At 31.3% G+C, this 18141-nt stretch overlaps 1 protein-coding gene and 1 long non-coding RNA gene across 2 annotated transcripts; both read left to right on the top strand.

Moving 5' to 3' along the window:
• Positions 1–2311: 2311 nt before the first annotated feature.
• LOC128170904 (uncharacterized) lies at positions 2312–4174 on the top strand. Its single transcript, XR_008241936.1, has 4 exons — positions 2312–2398; positions 2648–2742; positions 3778–3807; positions 3995–4174. It is a non-coding gene; the product is annotated as an uncharacterized LOC128170904 (long non-coding RNA).
• A 6546-nt stretch (positions 4175–10720) lies between these two features.
• Positions 10721–16763, top strand: LOC128173262 (surface protein P12p-like). The gene is made up of 4 exons (XM_052838979.1): positions 10721–10851; positions 11225–11318; positions 13045–13194; positions 16555–16763. Exons 2-4 carry the CDS (start codon positions 11249–11251, stop codon positions 16719–16721), a joined length of 387 nt encoding a protein of 128 aa, XP_052694939.1. The 5' UTR covers positions 10721–10851; positions 11225–11248; the 3' UTR covers positions 16722–16763.
• The last annotated feature ends 1378 nt before the right edge of the window (positions 16764–18141 follow it).

Here is an 18141-nt window from a genome sequence, read left to right as displayed (position 1 = left end):
TACTTTAGTGTTTTCATGCTTTAGAAATGCATTTCTAATGATAAACCCATATTTAAATGTCAGTTGTAGAGATATAAGCAAGATACAGAGCTCACAATTCTTGGCCATGTAAAAATAGGCTCGCGCCCTGTTTTTGTTTACATTGTTTCAATTTACCGATAAGCGTTCTTTTTTCCAGCTGATTTCTCTCTGTTCTAATTCGTTTCAATCATAAATAAAATGTACCTAGCGTGTATCACATTCATTTTAGGTCAAAAACTTGAACTGTTACTTCTACATTCAAAACGTAAACAAAACTATGTTAACATGACGAAGAATTGTAAGCTGTGTATCTCACTTATGACTCGACAACTGACGCTCAGATTTGGTTGACCAGTCCAAATGACTTACGGAAGCTTGTAAACATTAAAAACGGTGAAATAATTTTTTACCAAAATCACGACTATTCCCCTTTAAAATGTTATTTACGATAAAACAAAAGTATGAAATAGTACAGATTAGTTTTGTATTATGTATTGAAGGGAAATGGTCAGGATTTTTGTCAAACTCTATTCTTCTGTTTGTGTCATTCACAATTCTTAAGATATGCATTTTAAAAGATCAAATGAAATTTGAGAGTCAGTCATTAGTTTATAGGCAAGAGCTAACAATTCTTTGTTATGTAAACAAGTCTCTTGCCCTATTTTTTGTTAACATAGGTTCAATATACCAGTAAAAACTTTTTTTTTCATGCAGAATTGTCTATCTTCTTATTGATCTTAAGCATAAATAAACAGTACATAATGTTTAAAACACTCATTTAAGATTTAAAATTGGACTTTTTACTTCAACATTCAAAATTTAAACAAAAGAACTGTTTACAAAGTAAATAATTGTGACCTCTGTAACTCGCTTATAACTAATCAAATGACACTCAAATTTTGGTTGCATATTAAAAATGTCTTACTTAATCATTGTAAGCATTGAAATCGAATAGATAATTTTTTACCAAAATCGTGACCATGCCACTTTAAATTATAAGGAATGAATTTAATTTTGACTTGCGTCTTAATAATTAATGTGCCGCAATGTATTTAAGCATAAGAAAGTTAAAAGTGCTTTAGTAATTCCAAATCTCGTTAATCATATCCAATGACCGTGCATCTATTTTATCCCCATTAAAATTATAATTTTAAACATATTCTTATATTATATTCTTATTCTTCATATTCTAATCGTGATTTAGTTCCGTCAAAAAAGAGTTTACTGTAAAACTGGGCCCCTAAATGACCTTGGACGGAATTAGCATTGATATTAAAGGTATATGTGGCGTATTTGGAGTAAACATTTTGACATTAGTTTGAGTAAAAATATACACCATGCTTCTTATAAATAAACGTTTCACAAACTCTAAGCCCATTAAATATGTTCTGTCGTCGATATGTTTTTCTAAACCTTGCTACATGCTACATGTACGTATTATGCACATTAATGTGATCCGTCATTTATAACGCCACTGCGCGTGAGTGCGGGAAAATATAGCATTGAAAAAACATTTGTAAAACAGTTTGTACACAAGTTAATTAGAATCACGTTTTTCATGTCTTAAATTTGATAATTCTTATATCAAATGATACTCGAGACATTATGGAGTAAACACCCCCTCTTCTTTTATTTATGCATGTACTGAGGGTGTTTTTTTTATTTTTTATTCAAAAATTTCTCTTAAGGAAAATCCACATGTGGTTTATACTTATAAAGTAAAGACACGAAACACATTGATCACGTGCCTGACTAGCAAAACCCCTACAATTGTGTTAATGATGGAAAGTTTCTCCAATAACAATATTCCCTTCGTACCTACCCATGTCAGTCTGTCTATTTTTTTTTATTTCATTGCCAAATCTGTCAAACTTACTCGTCTTTCTCCTCGTCGCCATGGATCTCTACTGACATAACACTTAAGGCGGGTTTATCTAAATATTTTGTATTTTTTACAGTGTCATTTTAAGAATGAAAAACACATTTTTTTGTATTTCTGGTATCTTTGTTATGCGATTGACTTAGAAAGCGTAATATTTGTAAATTTTTAAGAAAAGAAATGTAACAAAAAATCAGATCTTATCATTGTTATTCACTAAAAAATACCCCACATTTGCATGTACCTTTTAATTAATAAATGCCGCGACGTTTTTGTGTTTTTTTCTGATGTGCTTTAAGAAATTTAAAATCTCGTAAATCACATCTGATGGCAGTGCATCTATTTAACTTCCATTTAACATTTTAATTTTAAACATATTCTGTATTATAATAAATATTTATGAGGCGGTTCCTTGACTGCTCGTCTATAAATTTGAACCTTTTCTTTCTAAGTTGTGTTCTTTTTGAGAGACGAAGATTTTTGGTTGCAGGTCTGTTGGTAAGTTATTTTTTGAAAAGCAAAATATAATAAAACTGTTGATTTTATTATCTTTTGTATTATTTTTTGTTGGCATTTTTCTCTCCAGATTTTTCTTCTTTATTTACTTTGAAATGAATGTGTTTTATTTTATTCAAGTTTTTTCTATGCATTTGTTGGAGTAAAATAATAGAAAAAAAAATCACAAATTGAAATAAATTCACATCTGTATGTTATGCATTCTTTCTTCTGAAATACTTGTTCTTCTAGTAATCATAAAGTGGAGTTCATATTCACGATGAAGGGTGTTAATTTGGTTCTTCTGTCCTGCCTTGTCTTTACAAAGACTTTGACATCTAATCTTGGTGAGTTTGATATACATTGACTTAATTATTTCTTCAATGATTGCAATTATGAAACTGTTATAAATGCCAAGACGAATTCATTTTACGTACGTTTACCAAGTTATATGTATAAAGCATTTGATGTCTTTAGGTTTACAGGCAAACTGTATGATTTTTAATATAGTAAACATGTATCAAATCTTTTGAAAAACCCTCTTTTTCATTTCAGTATATATTTAAGGAAAAACTAAATTCATATCAATTCATGCCCCTGCGTTAAGGGCAATATTGCAACATAGTGAAAATTATCAATATTTTATACAACTGTATTTTCTTCTGTAATTTTATTGTCGTTTTAGGTAAACTAAATGCATTGTCATTATGTGTATTATATTCTCATTTTAAGTTAGGGAATCCCCTGCCCATGGGGAAGGGTTTGTTTGTTTTTTTTTGTGATGGGGAGTGACAAGTAAAGCTATACAGAAAACATGTTGTTTTTTTAGGTCAATCAACACTTGGTTAACCAATAGCCTTTGTCTGTAAACGATTTTACCTTTTTAAGTTAAAAACTTCACGGTATATTGACACTTGGTCATATTAAATTAAATAAATGTTTATTTTTAGGAAATTTACTTTAATTTCGTGCAAATTGTACGTCTGTATGTATTTTAGATAAAACTGTAAATATAATGAAGATCGAACGACCTTACAATTTTTGGCCCCAGAAGCTAGGATGTAAATAAAAAAATATTTTTCTTTCTCTTGCCATCTTCCCCTCCCCACATATATAAATGGTTTTAAAATATCAAGTTATAAATGGCAGGGATAACTGTCTGAGGAGTTTTGGATTAGGATGTAGACTGGCTATGTAATCTTAAGGTGGGATGCTACAGCAAGATTTTATTTTATTGATCGATAAAGGATTATTTATTAAACATAAATTCGCTGTTTAAAGAATGATAGTTGCTTTAAATCATAATATACGAATTTTAAACAGTCACATAGCACATATATAAAATAAAATTGATAAAATGTCTCTGTGGTTCTTTTTTTCAGAGTTGACGTACGAGGATAACACACTCGGAGGTATGAGTTGGTGTTTAGTGATAGCTTTCATGTAGCGTTAAAAGCTACTAAACAAAAGAAAAAGTCATTTGAGTTTTTTGATACTGAAGATATAAACCCATTTTAAAGATGCAAGCTTTTAAACATAACCAACTTTTTTGCAGACTGTTAAATATGTGGCGTAAAGCTTTATTTTTGTACATTTCAGTTTGCATACGATCCATCAAATCCCTTTGCAAAATCCAACCAGACGATTTTCTCATAGATAGGTGTATCGCATGCTTTGAACAATTTGATAACGAAACAGCATGTAAGAATACCTATCATTGCAGATTTGATACAGAAAAGGGATTATGTTTATTTTAAGTAATAAATATCATCAATAAGATATCAGGACTAAAGTTATTTCTGGAATATGATCTCTTTGTTTGAGTCAATTTCGAATCATTCAAAGACTTAATATGTGCAACTTCATGTACAAAAATAATATTAAGTTACAACAAGTATTCCTTTTAAAGGAATGATCGGCAATAATGATATATTGATAGCTAAAAGCAATCAACATGATCAGTTTGATGTAAAATAATTTAAAAAGTACTGTATATTTACAAAATATAGAATATTTTGAATCTGTACACCATAATTTCATCATTATAAACCGTCAACAAATTTTATTTTGAAATAAATTTGGGGAAAGCCGTTCGTAAACTCCTTGTCTAGTTTAATATTCTTAACGTAATTATTAAATGTTAATGTCTTCTTCTTCTTCTTCTTCTTCTTCTTCTTCTTTTTCTTCTTCAGAATACTGAGTAGGGCTCTTCAAAGAGCATTAACACGTATACAAAGAAAGAGTTGTATTAAAATAATTTAATAAGACTGAAAAACATTGAATACCATCATAACTTGCTATTGAGGTCGCATTATAACGTAAACTTGTTTTTAAATCAAGCCGTCCTCTTATGCAATATCAATAGATCGAGGTCAGTTCACGGAGCATCTTCTTATGATTGAGGTCAGTCCATCGAGGTCAACTGCATTACTGAATGAATCTTTCGATCGAAATTCTTACGCATGAGACAAAATGTGCATTCTTGAATTAACAGGTCGAACTGTATTTTATGTATGTTTGCATCTCTTAAGGTAAATGAATTGAAATAAAACTGAGTAAAATGTTATATAAATACTAAACCAAACTTCAAGTTTTTATAAGAACTACTTTTGCAAGCGGAATGTGCGCGCACGTGGAAGCATTTGCCGGATGCCTCATATGGACACAACAGTGATCGGCCAAAGACAAAAAGTCTCAAAAGACCACAATCACTCAATGTCCATTTTCATATATATAACACATAGCTTAACCGTGGAATCATTTATGTTTACATTTCACATATTTTTGGCTTGTAAAGTGTTTTGAAAGCTGCGGCAATTATAACAATTTTATATACTCAGGGTACTCATATGTTAGAATGACGAGTTTTAATATCACAACACAGACGTTAAACGCTGTAAACTGCAACGCCACAAGCAAAAATCAAAGTTCACGCTTGTTGCTGTTACAGTGGCTTTTCCATTAATATGAACTTAACCTTGGGATAAAATAGGAATTTAAAGGTATAAATCACATTTGCAGACAAGAAGTTTAAAAAAAGTAAATATAAGCATTTAACCATGATTTGTTGAAAAGGAACATAGTCACTAAAGCGCGTTGCTCAATTTGTATGCACACATCACTGCAGTTATGGGACTGTATCTTTCAAAAATCATGATTTATTTTTTATGATTAAATGCATTAATATTAGTGGGGTGATTTTAGTGGATTTGCTGAGATTTTGCTTTTTTTGTAACTCATAACTTTTGTAACTTGTATGATATGCTATGAAAAATTGAAATGAAGGGCTAAATGATATGGTATGCTATGCAATAGTATGCTATGAGATTAGAACAAAATTGCTTCCTTACACAAAAGAGTTCCACACATTTGGAATTAAAATGATTAAAAGCCAAAGTTAACCACTAATGTGAGCACTTATTCTAATCTTTCAAATAAAACCTTTTAAAACCCCGTGAAAATCATGTCGCATGCTATGCTATGGTATGATATGATCTATGAGATTGTATGGTGTGAGATTCCAATGCTGTGCTATAGGATCTCAATGCTATACTTTGCTTAGGTGTATGTAGTTAAACATATGCTTGGACTGACTGTATGTACAATTTGTTCGGTTCGATTTTCCGGATTTCTCTTCGGTTCCGATTTGTGTAATATCATCCGTATTCTTTGAAAAAATGGCGTCAAAATTGAAAGGATCAAAAGTATGGACATGTTGTTTGTTATAAACATTAACTTGTATACCTCTGGCCATGTACACCGGTTAGTGCTAACTCATCCTAAAAATATGTAAATGATGTGACCGTTGGTCCGAGCGCAGATTTATCATAGTTCTGTTTGATTTTTGCACAATTTATTTGACAGGCACACAATAGGACTTCCTACTCAAATATTGTCAAAGTTTAACTAAACGTTTCATGCTAAGTCTACATGATAACGTCATGGCAATTTTTTTTTCTTCTGAAATAACTATAACGAGTGACGTGATTACGACATTTCTTCTTTCATTGTTTATCAATTTCATTCAGAAGTTGACTATCAGTAATAACAGTGAATACTTTATTCTGTATCTAAAAGATCAGTTCCTTGACGTTAATATTTAAGGTCTTCCGTTTTTTACAAACTTGAATCTACACAACCTGACGATGCTTTCACACAAGTTTCAGCTTTCCTGGCTGCTTCCATCAACTATCTGCTTTCCTGGTTGAATAGATTCTGAGAAGAAGAGTTTAACATACTGCTCAAAATATACTTCTATGTAAAAATCCGAACCACCATGGTTTATGAGAAGAATATTTTTTTAAAGTGTTACTATATGTATATTCCTATGTAAAATTCGACCCCCAAATTTTGTGGCTCCATCCTACCCCCGGTAAAAATGATTTATACAAACTTGAATCTACACAACCTGACGATGCTTTCACACAAGTTTCAGCTTTCCTGGCTGATTGGTTTCTGAGAAGAAAATGTTAAAAAATTTACTCTATATATTCCTATGTAAAATTCGACCCCCAATTTTGGCCCCACCCTACCCCCGGGAGTCATGATTTTCACAACTTTGAATCTACACTACCTGAGGATGCTTTCTTGGACTAATGGTTCATGAGAAGAAGATTCTCAATATATTCTTTTGTTAAATTTACCCCCCCCCAAAAAAAAATTGTGGGCCCGCCCTACTCCTGGAAGTCGTGATTTTCACAACTTCTAATCTACACTACCTAAGGATGCTTTCATATAAGATTCAGCTTTCCTGACAGATAGGTTTCTGACAAGAAGAGTTTTAAAAATTTACTGTAAATTCCCCTGTGTAAAAATTCCAACCAACCCCCCTTTGGGGGCCCGCCCTACCCCTTGGGGTCATGATTTTTACAACTTTAAATCAAAATTACTTAACGATATCTCCACATAAGTTTCAGCATTCCTGACTGATTGGTTTCTGAAAAGAAGACTAAAGGATTTACTCTTTATATTCCTTTGTAAAATTTGAACCCCCATTATTGACCCGCCCTAGCCCCGGGAGTCATAATTTTCAGAACTTTGAATCTACACTACCCGAGGATGTCTCCACACAAGTTTCAACTTTCCTGGCTGATTGGTTTCTAAGAAGAAGATTTTCAAATATTTTCTCTATATTATCCTATTTAAAATTCGACCACCCCATTGTGGCGCCACTCTACTCCCGGTGTCAGGATTTTCCAAATTTAAAATCAACACTATCTAATTCTTACTAATATCCCCTTATAAAAGGGTGTACATTGTGCCAAGTTTGGTTAAATTGGCCCAGCGGTTCTTGAGAAGATGTTGAAAATGTGAAAAGTCTACGGACAGACGGACGACTGACAGAATGTGATCAGAATAGCTCACTTGAGCTTTCAGCATTTTATAATGACGCAGGAAATGTTCAAGAAAATGAGGTTATGACATTGAATGGCAAATCATATCAATTTTAACGATATCAAGAGTATATATTTACTCCATATACAAAGAAACGCATTGAAGTGGTAAAATTTTATGTTCGAATGGAATGTTCTAAACTTTGTATCGAACGTCAGTTGTTAAAAAGGACATGCCCATTTCTTTTGAAACGAGGAAGACAGAATTCGTCACAATGTTTTCGGAACCGCCACTCTTCTAAACAACACAAGCAGGATTTCACACACGTGCATTATAAACAAAAACACAATTTTTTTCTTTTCAACTATGTTCAGAAACAGTGATATTGTTCAAAATAGTCAAGAATATTTTAGTAACCAATTTATTTGTGTTTTGAACTTCCTGTTACATGTATTGTATTGTAAATAAAACAAATTTTTTTCCACAACATATATGCACATGTTTCAGTTTTTCGTTGTAGAGAGGTAAGCTACGTTCTTCGTCTTCTTCTGCATTATTTGCTGTGCTCGCAGCATGATGAGGGGACTGAGGATATGCGCGGGGCACGGAAAATATATACGGAGAAATATTGGGCTTCAGTTTGTGTCCACATTTCCAGGGTCCGCAGCCCTGCATTTGATGTTTAGAAGATGAGCAGTTCCGAAAGCATTGTTACGAATACTGTTTTCCTCGTTATAAAAGAAATGGGAGTGTCTCATGTAACAATTGACGTTCGATACAAAGTGTAGGACATTCAATTCGAACGAAAAATTTTACCACTTCAATGCGCTTCGTTGTAATTGTATTTTGTTTATTAAATTCAATGTACAAGGGATATTGGATCACAGGGGAAAAGTATGAATCAAAGCTGTAAAAGAAATGACAAATTTAATTGATAAAACCCGATAAAGAAACTTGTAAAAATCAAATGCAAATAAGTATCTGCGCTGACAATATGTGCACCGTCTACGTTGCGTATTGATAACATATATTTACATCTACCAAGTACTTACGAAAACGAAAACTTAGTTAATTCATAGCTCTAAAGAAACAACCAGACTTAAATTTAAACGCCCCGTTAATCGATTGGTCGAAATTTACAGCGGCTGAAACTGAGAAGAAATTGACAGGTCTGAAATTGACACTCCATGTTTATCGACTAGTCTAAACTTACAGCGACCTACGAAATATCACGGACTGCACGAAATAATCATGATGATGCCAGACTCAAGTTCTCACAGGAGACGATTTGGCTATTTCTTTTGACTAAGGTACTTATGTACGTTAACAATAATTTAGTGAATTTTACTAGCTTTTCATAATCAATTTATTAATTAGTGAAAAGAAAGATGTTAATATAAACAATAAAATGCTTTCTTGATGATTCACGCGGGTTATGAAGGTAGCGATCATTGCCGAAAATATTTACATAACCCGCGTTATATGTTTTTTTGCAATGTCGCTACCTTCATATCCCGAATGAATCACCTAAGAGAGCATTTAATTGTTTAAGTAACTAGTCATATTATAAATGTGTATCCGTAATATTAAGGGGAAAAAAGCAAATGCAATCTTGTAGTAACATTTTTTATGAAACATATGATCACAACTTATTTTAGGTATTCTCTGATTTATTGTGTGTAACGTTAACAATTAGTATTTTTAACAGCCTACAAAAGACCCAAATGAACCAAAATGTCAAAGAAAGATTCATTATTTCTACATAAGCTATATTTGAAATTCACCTTACTTAATATACTTTAACATTGAAGAATAGTTTCATTGAGATTATTATGAATAGCTTGTTATAGATTATTATTAACCATTATGAAGCATCATAATTATCAATTTATTACTAAATACTGTCTTTTTTCTTCATTGTGAGTAGAATATAGACAGAGGTTTGAGGTTTTAGAAGTGCATCGCAACAAAACTAAATATTTTTATTTTCTCTAAAATCGTGTCAAACAACCAGTCACAAATTGCGATAATAAGTTTTATTTTAAAAATAGCAAACGAAAAGCGATAGTTTGTGATAAATTATGTAATAAAGAAAATCTATTTAGCGCACGGACGTTGCGTAACCCAGTTTTGTAGTAACCCTGTTTAACGGGCCTCATACATTTTGACAAATACACCATTTCTTTTATTTCTGTCATGCCTGACATAAATAAATGGTTGCGTTATTTACGTTTGCGTAATCTACTTAAGAAAGGCATTTCTTTTAATTTACTACACGTTTTTTTTAAAATATGTAAAAAGCGAGGAATTGGTTAGAATTTTAAATTAGAAGCATTTACCTTTACCCCAAAAATGATGTTTGACATCGATAAAAAAAATGGTACATTTTTATTGTATTAAAGTTATTTTGCAAGAATATTTTTCATTGCTGATACTCATTTTACAATACTTTATTTACTATGAAATCATATTCTGAAAGAAAACATTCAGACACGTTTCTGAACAAATACAATTATTGGCAATTTTTAATATTACGTAATAAATATACTTTAATTTAAATCTTGATTTGAGACAAAATATTTGTGTATTTTAAAGATTAACAAAAACAAATAAATAAAATTAATTATAACTAAAAGACTTATTAATTGAATTACGATTGTTATCATTGCTTATCAGATTCGGCACCGTACTTCACTGTAAAAAGACAATGTTTAATTGGTGGAAATATAATGTTATCGCTCAGCTATACAAGTATCCAATTTTATAAAATAACACCTGCACTTAGTTTAAAAGTCGATGTTCACGTAATTTAGTTCAGTAAAAAAGAGTTTACGTTAAAACTGGGCCCTGAAACGACCTTCGACGGAATTAGAAATGGTCTTAATTAAAGTGTCGTAATGTATCTAATTATGCAGAAGTCAGTAATTTCAAATCTCTCGTAAATCATAAATTATGACCGTGCATCTCTTTTTCCACCACTTAACATGAAAACTGTCAACATATTCTTTATTAAAAATAATATTTAAAAGGAGGAGATTTCACTGCTCGTCTATAAATTTGAACCATTTTTTTTTCTAAGAGCTGTGATCATTTCAGGAGACGAAGAGAATTTATTTCTGTTGGTAAGTTATTCTTTGAAGGTAAAATATGATCAAACTTTTGATTATATAGTTTGAATTGTTTTTATGCGTTAGTTTTCAACTAGTTGGTTTTCAAATACGGTTTTTTTTAAATATTTTTTTTCAGGCTGGTTTTATTACGATGACATATATATATATATATATATATATATATATATATATATATATATATATATATATAAATATATATATATATATATATATATATATATATATATATATATATATATATATATATATATTGTTATTTTTGTTTAGTATTTTATCTTCAGAGAACATAGAAAAAATACAAATCATATTCTTCAGTATGTTATGTATTTTCCCACTGTATTCTTTGTTTTTTACACTTTTCTAGTATTCCTAAAGTGGATCCTGTTTCATGATGAATAGTGTAATTTTTGTTCTGCTGGCCTGTGTTGTCCTAGAAAAGACGTTGGCAAATCCACACGGTAAGTTTAATATACATTGACTTAATAACTACAATATTCATTTTATCGGTTTTTATTGATGAGATTTATTTGACAAAACTTTCCAGTATCCACGTGTTTAACTTTTTTTGTTGGGAGTAGATTTTAATCAACTCTCCTATGCAGTTACTCTGACAAACCGAAAGTGAAACAGTGTTTGGACAAAGCACAAATCACCGCCGCTGACATGACTTAGTTCTTGAAAATAACTTATAAATTCGATAAAATATATGCTAAAGCATTGTTTTTTAAGGAAACTTATTTATAAATACTTTGAAAATAGTCAGATTTTAAATGGTACGAGCAATTTAGATATTTTTTGTAGTCGTATGTATTCTTACGCCAGAGTTCAAATAGTCTCGTTCAACTCGACACTCGGCTGTCTCCGTAAATCTTCGACAAGCAGAGAGTCTCTCTTGCTTGTCGGAGATTAACGGCGATAGCCGAGCGTTTGGTTGAACGAGACAAGAGTTCAATATTGCTTGGATCCATAAATTTTCCAGAAATATTTCTGTTACTGATACATAGTTTGAATGAAATAATTCTATCTTTAAATATTACTTAATAAGATTCATATGGGGTTTTATCAACATTCTTGTGTCGAAAAAGTTCAAAAATTCATAGTATAAAAATGTGCATAATTCAAATACAGATTAGAAACTACCCGTACTGCAAAATAACATTTCATTGATTTTAGAATAAACATCGATAAAATCAACTCCCGTCAGTTCTTCGGTACTTTGATAATTGTTCGTTTGCACACTAATTCTTTTCACGCAAGAAAGATTAGATAGCTTTAGAGGAACCTGTATTAGTGGCAGTGTTTGAGAAACAGTAATTTTTTTCTGTTGCGCAAAAGCTTGTACAGATTTCGTCTCTAATATTAACTGGATTATGATTATTTCAGAATCTTCTTATATTTCTAAAAATAAACAAAAACTATGGTTATAGAATTTTACTGCTTTTTTGACAATCTTTGGGCTACAATGAATTGTTGGTCTCATTTTTTCTATTATTTTTTTGACAATGATGCTGTGTTTTCAAACTGTTACTGAATGCCGTTTTAAGGTAGATGTGCAGATTGGGTATTAATAATTTGTCCGTCATTTCCGGTCGTCATCGGAATCAATGGAATTGTATTTTTTATTTAAAAAGTTCTTTCGGTAACATTTCCAGAATTAAAAAAAGAACAGCGTTTGAATATAATTTACTCGTTAATCTTTTCTGATTTCGTCCGCGCATGATTTCAAAAAGGTAAAAATTTCAGCAACTAAACTTTGCTATATTTTTATCAATAGTTTAATACTTTATTGCAAAAATGCACAATATATCATAAACAGAAATTGATTTAGCAACCAAACCTTGCTTTATGATTTTCTTAACTTAAATATGCATAAGTGGTACTAATAGTGACCTATCCAGTTTATTTCAACTTAAGTTTTGTTTTATGTTTCACAATTATAAACGCCAAGAAATAAGCGCATGCGGTAATCATTGTCCTGTCATAAAAAAGTTCACACAGAATTGAACTCCTTTTGACTATTACTATCTTATTGGTACATAACGGGAAACATTATTATTAATATCTACCAGTATATTATAATGAGCAAGAACAGCTAACATTCTCAAAGGCAAGGTAATTTAACTAAAAAGTGTTACTCAGTATTTGAGGATAATATGTGCTTATGTTTATATTTCATTTACATAGCATATATCAGATATGGAGAAAAAGGAAATGGCAATGACAATAATGGCGATGGCGATGTAGATAACGACGACAACGGAAATACAAGTAGTTCTGATGATAGCGATGACAGCGATGATAACGGAGAGAACAAAAACAACGGAAATAACGAAGGTAATAATGTGTATACCATTAAAACAAGAAAATAATATTTGTAACTTTTTATTATTATGATTATTTGCGTTTCAAATAGAATTTACAAATATTTCAACATTTTCTATGATGCATATCTCAGATGATGTAGTAAAATTTGGGAATGTATTTTACAACATACTATGATCAAGTAACACTTTGTCAAACCAATAGAATGATACTAAATCACAATATTAACACAAAACATTTAAATCAAATAATTGGTTTATTCTGTTTATGCTCTATCAGACTTCAACTTTGTTCAGTTTATATTTCAAAGACATTATGTAAGCGTATGTTCACAATGAAAATAAAGCACTACTGAAGATCATCACTACATTTTATACATGATTTTTTTTATTTCATTGGTGCATGCATTACGTCTATGGCAAGCGTGGGCTTTTTATATGAAGTATACTTATAAATATTAATAAACTTGCCTCTTAGAATTGTCATGATGATTAGATAAGTGTACGGGGTCACACATTTTGGTAAAAAAAAATCCCAAAACTCTTGCTAAGCAAATTTATAAAACATTTATTATTTACACTAAAAACCGAAACTAAAACTAAATAATTTGTAAAGTATATCTCCCTTATATTGTGTTAAAAATGTAAAGCTACTTTGAATACATTGTACTTCCGTTTCCAACGAGAGACGTACCATATTGTGTTCATAAGCTTTATTTTTATCTTATTCTTCTTTTACCCCACTTTGTTTTTCTTTAATGTACATTACCTTAAAAACGTATGGATGGTTTTGTAATTTCAGAGATGATAAAAAGTACTCAGCCTTGCATTATTGACCTAACTTCCGGTCGCCAAGATCCACCGATATCTGATTTCTTAAATGTGATTTTGTCCGTCTTATATCACTAAAACAGTTCAAGATAAAAACTTGAAATTTTCAAAGATAGAAGATATATAATTTGTTAAATACACCGGAAGCGAAATTTCTCATCTTCTTTAAGGCATATAATCGATCATTACATATATACGAATGGCCGGTATTCCTTTCCTTTGAGATATCAGATATACCTCAATAATATTTATTTTTCTTATTTTGTCCACCCGATCTCAAAACCTTTAAGCAATTGAGCAACCGAACTTTGCTACATAATAGACCCCTTCATGTAAACTTGCATAAAAGGCATCAATAATTTGTCCGTCACTTCCGATCGTCACCGGAGGCAGACAAAATGTTATGTTATACTTTTTAATTTTTAATAGAATTTTCCAGATTGTTTTACAAAAACCAACACATCATTGAGATAGTAAATACACATTTCTGTTCATTGAGGTATATGAGATATCTTATTAATATTTTTCTCTTTAGCCCCCGACTGGGGACTATAGTTTTCCTTTGCGCCAGTAAGTCTGTTTGTCTGTCCCACTTTAGTTTCCTACATTTTTTTTTCTTTATGCGATTAAGGAATAAATGTATCTTGCCGAACAGCTTCAAAATGTCAAAAAACAGGTCAAGTTATCACTTTTGTAGCGTCTGGTTGACATCTTTTCGAGAAAATACTTTTTTGTATTTCATTGTTTTAATGTTTGGGTTTGTTATCGAGTTCAGTGTGTATTGAATAAACGGGGCCAGGGTGTGTGGTATGTGGTCAGTGACAGTATCGGGCGTTACTTGAAACATTATATTTTTATCATTTCTAACAAACAAATAAGTTCTATATAATAATGTCAAGTTTTGTGCTGTATATTTAATGGGCAGGTTTTTGTGGTATTACAATCGGGTTCGTTATCGGGTTGGGCTGTTTAACTGTTTGGTTTGATTTAGGGTACAGAAGACGGTAAGAAGTGATATTGTGCATAACAGTGTATTGTTTTCACAAAGTTCTATCAGCGAATACTGAATAAACTTGGCGAATTTACAGGAGATAAAATATAAAGTATTATTTTACCAACTTCGTATTTCATTTCGATATCAGCTGTATAATTCAATTTCCTCTGTTCTTTTATCTCTTATTATTAAAGCATGATACCTCCTTTATAATAGTTCTGACATAGTTGTATGCTTCAAAACTTTCATAGAATAATAGCAACCGGTAGGGGACGTGTATTGCTTATGCAATACTCCCAGAATGCTTGTTAATTTTGTCAGCGCGATATCTCAATAATGTTTAGTGTCAATAGTTTTCTATTAAAAAAAACAACTGACTATGTTGGTGTGTAAAGTAGGTAACCATGGTGTCACTTTTTTTTGTTATTGTCATGTTTTAATTTTAAATATGAACATTTGCAAATATGATCTCTTATAACCTATAGAAAAGCGAAAGCGTTCAACTCTGTATGAACTATTCAATGTCGTCACTCTGATCGTGCTTATCGCTTAGATTATTGTTAACATAAAACCTAGGTTATTTTAACAGTTCTGAACAAGTTGTCTTTTTCAAACGTAAAAATAAGTAATAAAAAGCAATGTTATAACCGGGATATTAAGTTGGTTTGTACGTTCTCAAATTTATTGAAAAGCCCTTCGGGATTCACAGGATTTCTTCACGTGACCAATCAAATTCATGTCCGGGTGACATTTTTCATTTGCTGTTAATATCTTAAATAATGTCAGAGGACGAAATACTATTTGATTTTTATATAGATAGGATTCTCAATTTCAAACTGAAAATAAAGTTTTCTTTTTTTTCATGGTCTTTGCAATTGTAATTTAGTGTCTAATGACACTTTTGTAACTAATACTTTTTTGGATCAAAAACTCTTTAGGATTGTATAGTATCATTTCGAGGGAAGAACTATCCGTTGTTCGAAACAAGATGGTTATTGTTGCTTAGGTGAGCTATGTGGCCCTTTGTCTTCTTTGTTTCATACAGTGATAACTGGTTTGCAGGACATTTTCGCGACGTCGAGGCATTTACAAACCTTGAGAAAATTTCTCTCTCGTGACTAATTGTCAGTATTAACATTTTCAACCGTCTTTTTCTGTGATAACATTACGAATCCGTTTTTAAACCTATGGCCCAATAATTTCATAAAAGATGAGCGACACACAATAGGCGTGTCTTATAGCATAATGGTAAATTAAAAACGGTATTTGCTGCGCCGCGTAGTAATACATAGCATGTGCTACATGAAAAAAAAATAGTGGTTTTAAATTGTACAAATTGGAAATAGCCTAATATATAAGTAATAAGGAATCATTTTTTTATTATTATGAGGTGATAATTTGGTCGTAGCGTGATCATATTTATCATAAAGCACTTCGGGCGTTATTGCATTTGACCAAAATTATGATATCATAATGCTCACAGAATGATTCCTTGTTCCTTAAATAATATCAATTAATGCAATTTAATGTTTTTCTTTTAACTTTCAGTCTGCAGAGAGACTTTCAGAGCACTTTGCTTCACGTTTACAGATAGGGACAAAACACCCGATTGTGTCAAATGTTTTGAGTACTTTGATGACGAGATTCCATGTCTCAAAGGAAAAAATTGCGTATGGGATAGTAAGAGAGAAGCATGTGTTTATTCCTTTTATTGATGGTTATGAATAAAAGTTCTCGAGAAAAGATCGAAATTTTTGAATTTCTCATAGTGTGTGTTTGTTCTTTTTGTTCCCCATAATTAGTTCACCTTAGTCACTCCTGTGACCTATTGCATTTGGTTTTCCTCCGTCGTCGTGTGTTAACAATTGAACATTTTTTATTTCGTCGAAACAAGTTTTTGACCATTTCTTTTCAATTGTAGTTTGATGTATCTTTCTGCCAATTCTGGTAAGGGAAACATAGAATATAACTTTAATGACTCTTGCCTCAAAGGGGCCTTAAAAGCTAGGCAAAAATGTCTAAACTTTGACAATTAAAACCAAACTTCTTCTGATCTTTCGCACATCTGTGAGCAGAACTGAATCATAATGATGTAGATTACGAACATTTCATGTCCCCTGGGATACAGGTTTCGACAATTGGGGGGAAGGGGCAAGATGGATTTCTAGTGTTACGTTTGGAATATTTTTTGGGTCGCGTCGGTCGGGTTTTAAATTTTTCGATTTGATTTTTTGTTTTTCGGTTCTGGACAACTTTCAAATAAATTCTACCAAAGTTTATTTTTTTTTCTATTTTTCTTTCTTTAGTAACAAACCTCAACACATTAACAAGTTTCCTTACCAGAAATTCAAATTACGTTTGACGATTTTCAGTTTGATTTAAATAAAACTTGATTTAAAGCATAATTTCACTACATATAACTTAATAAAAAAAGACATAAGTACCACTAAGGATTTTCCATTTTCATTACGAGGTTTCCTTTCGAAAAATTATAAACAAGTGTACCTGTGGTCGATTTTTCAATACATGTCTTTCCTTTTTATATATATTTTAATATTTCTTTAAAAAAAATGTTTAGAAGAGATATCATTATTGTTATATGTAAACTGAATATGTATATTGATGATTTGAAAAAAAACTAAAGTCTGATGATATGTCTGTTTACTTTGGATGTACCTGTAACACACACCGTGTGTTCTGTTTTCTGTAACCACACAGATTTTCCTACATTGTAAAATAAATGCATGATTTTAAACATTGACCGCACAGTAGGAGTTCTAGTCACTAAGAGAGAGAGAGAGAGAGAGAGAGAGAGAGAGAGATAGAGAGCGATCTAGAGTTTTATTATCTTACATCATTTCATTGTCTAAGCATTCTGAATACTTTACCGTCCTACGTGTACACATGACATGAATTTTATGTACAGATAAACATTTTACCGGTGAAATATTAAGTGTAAAGGTTTTCAGCCGTTAATTTTCATGATTTTTTTCCGTGAAGTTTAACACGAAGTTGCGATTATCCCTGTAGGATGCCAGAATACAACCCGAATTTTATGAACTTATCTATTATTTGATTTATATCGTAAACTGCAGGCACGTAGCATAGTTTTTGGAAGTGGAAGGGGCAGAGTCA

This window comes from Crassostrea angulata, chromosome 2 (assembly GCF_025612915.1).
Source record: "Crassostrea angulata isolate pt1a10 chromosome 2, ASM2561291v2, whole genome shotgun sequence".
In the NCBI taxonomy this organism is placed as follows: domain Eukaryota; kingdom Metazoa; phylum Mollusca; class Bivalvia; order Ostreida; family Ostreidae; genus Magallana; species Magallana angulata.
The sequence above is the reverse complement of the archived record's forward strand: the minus strand, read 5'-3'. Positions and strand labels throughout refer to the sequence as shown.

Excerpts from the sequence above, each read along its gene's own strand:
- LOC128173262 (XM_052838979.1), top strand. The coding sequence starts at position 11,249 with ATGATGAATAGTGTAATTTTTGTTCTGCTGGCCTGTGTTGTCCTAGAA. Across the intron at positions 11,319-13,044 it reads GACGTTGGCAAATCCACACG|CATATATCAGATATGGAGAA; the intron begins GTAAGTTTAATA and ends TCATTTACATAG. Across the intron at positions 13,195-16,554 it reads AAACAACGGAAATAACGAAG|TCTGCAGAGAGACTTTCAGA; the intron begins GTAATAATGTGT and ends TTTAACTTTCAG.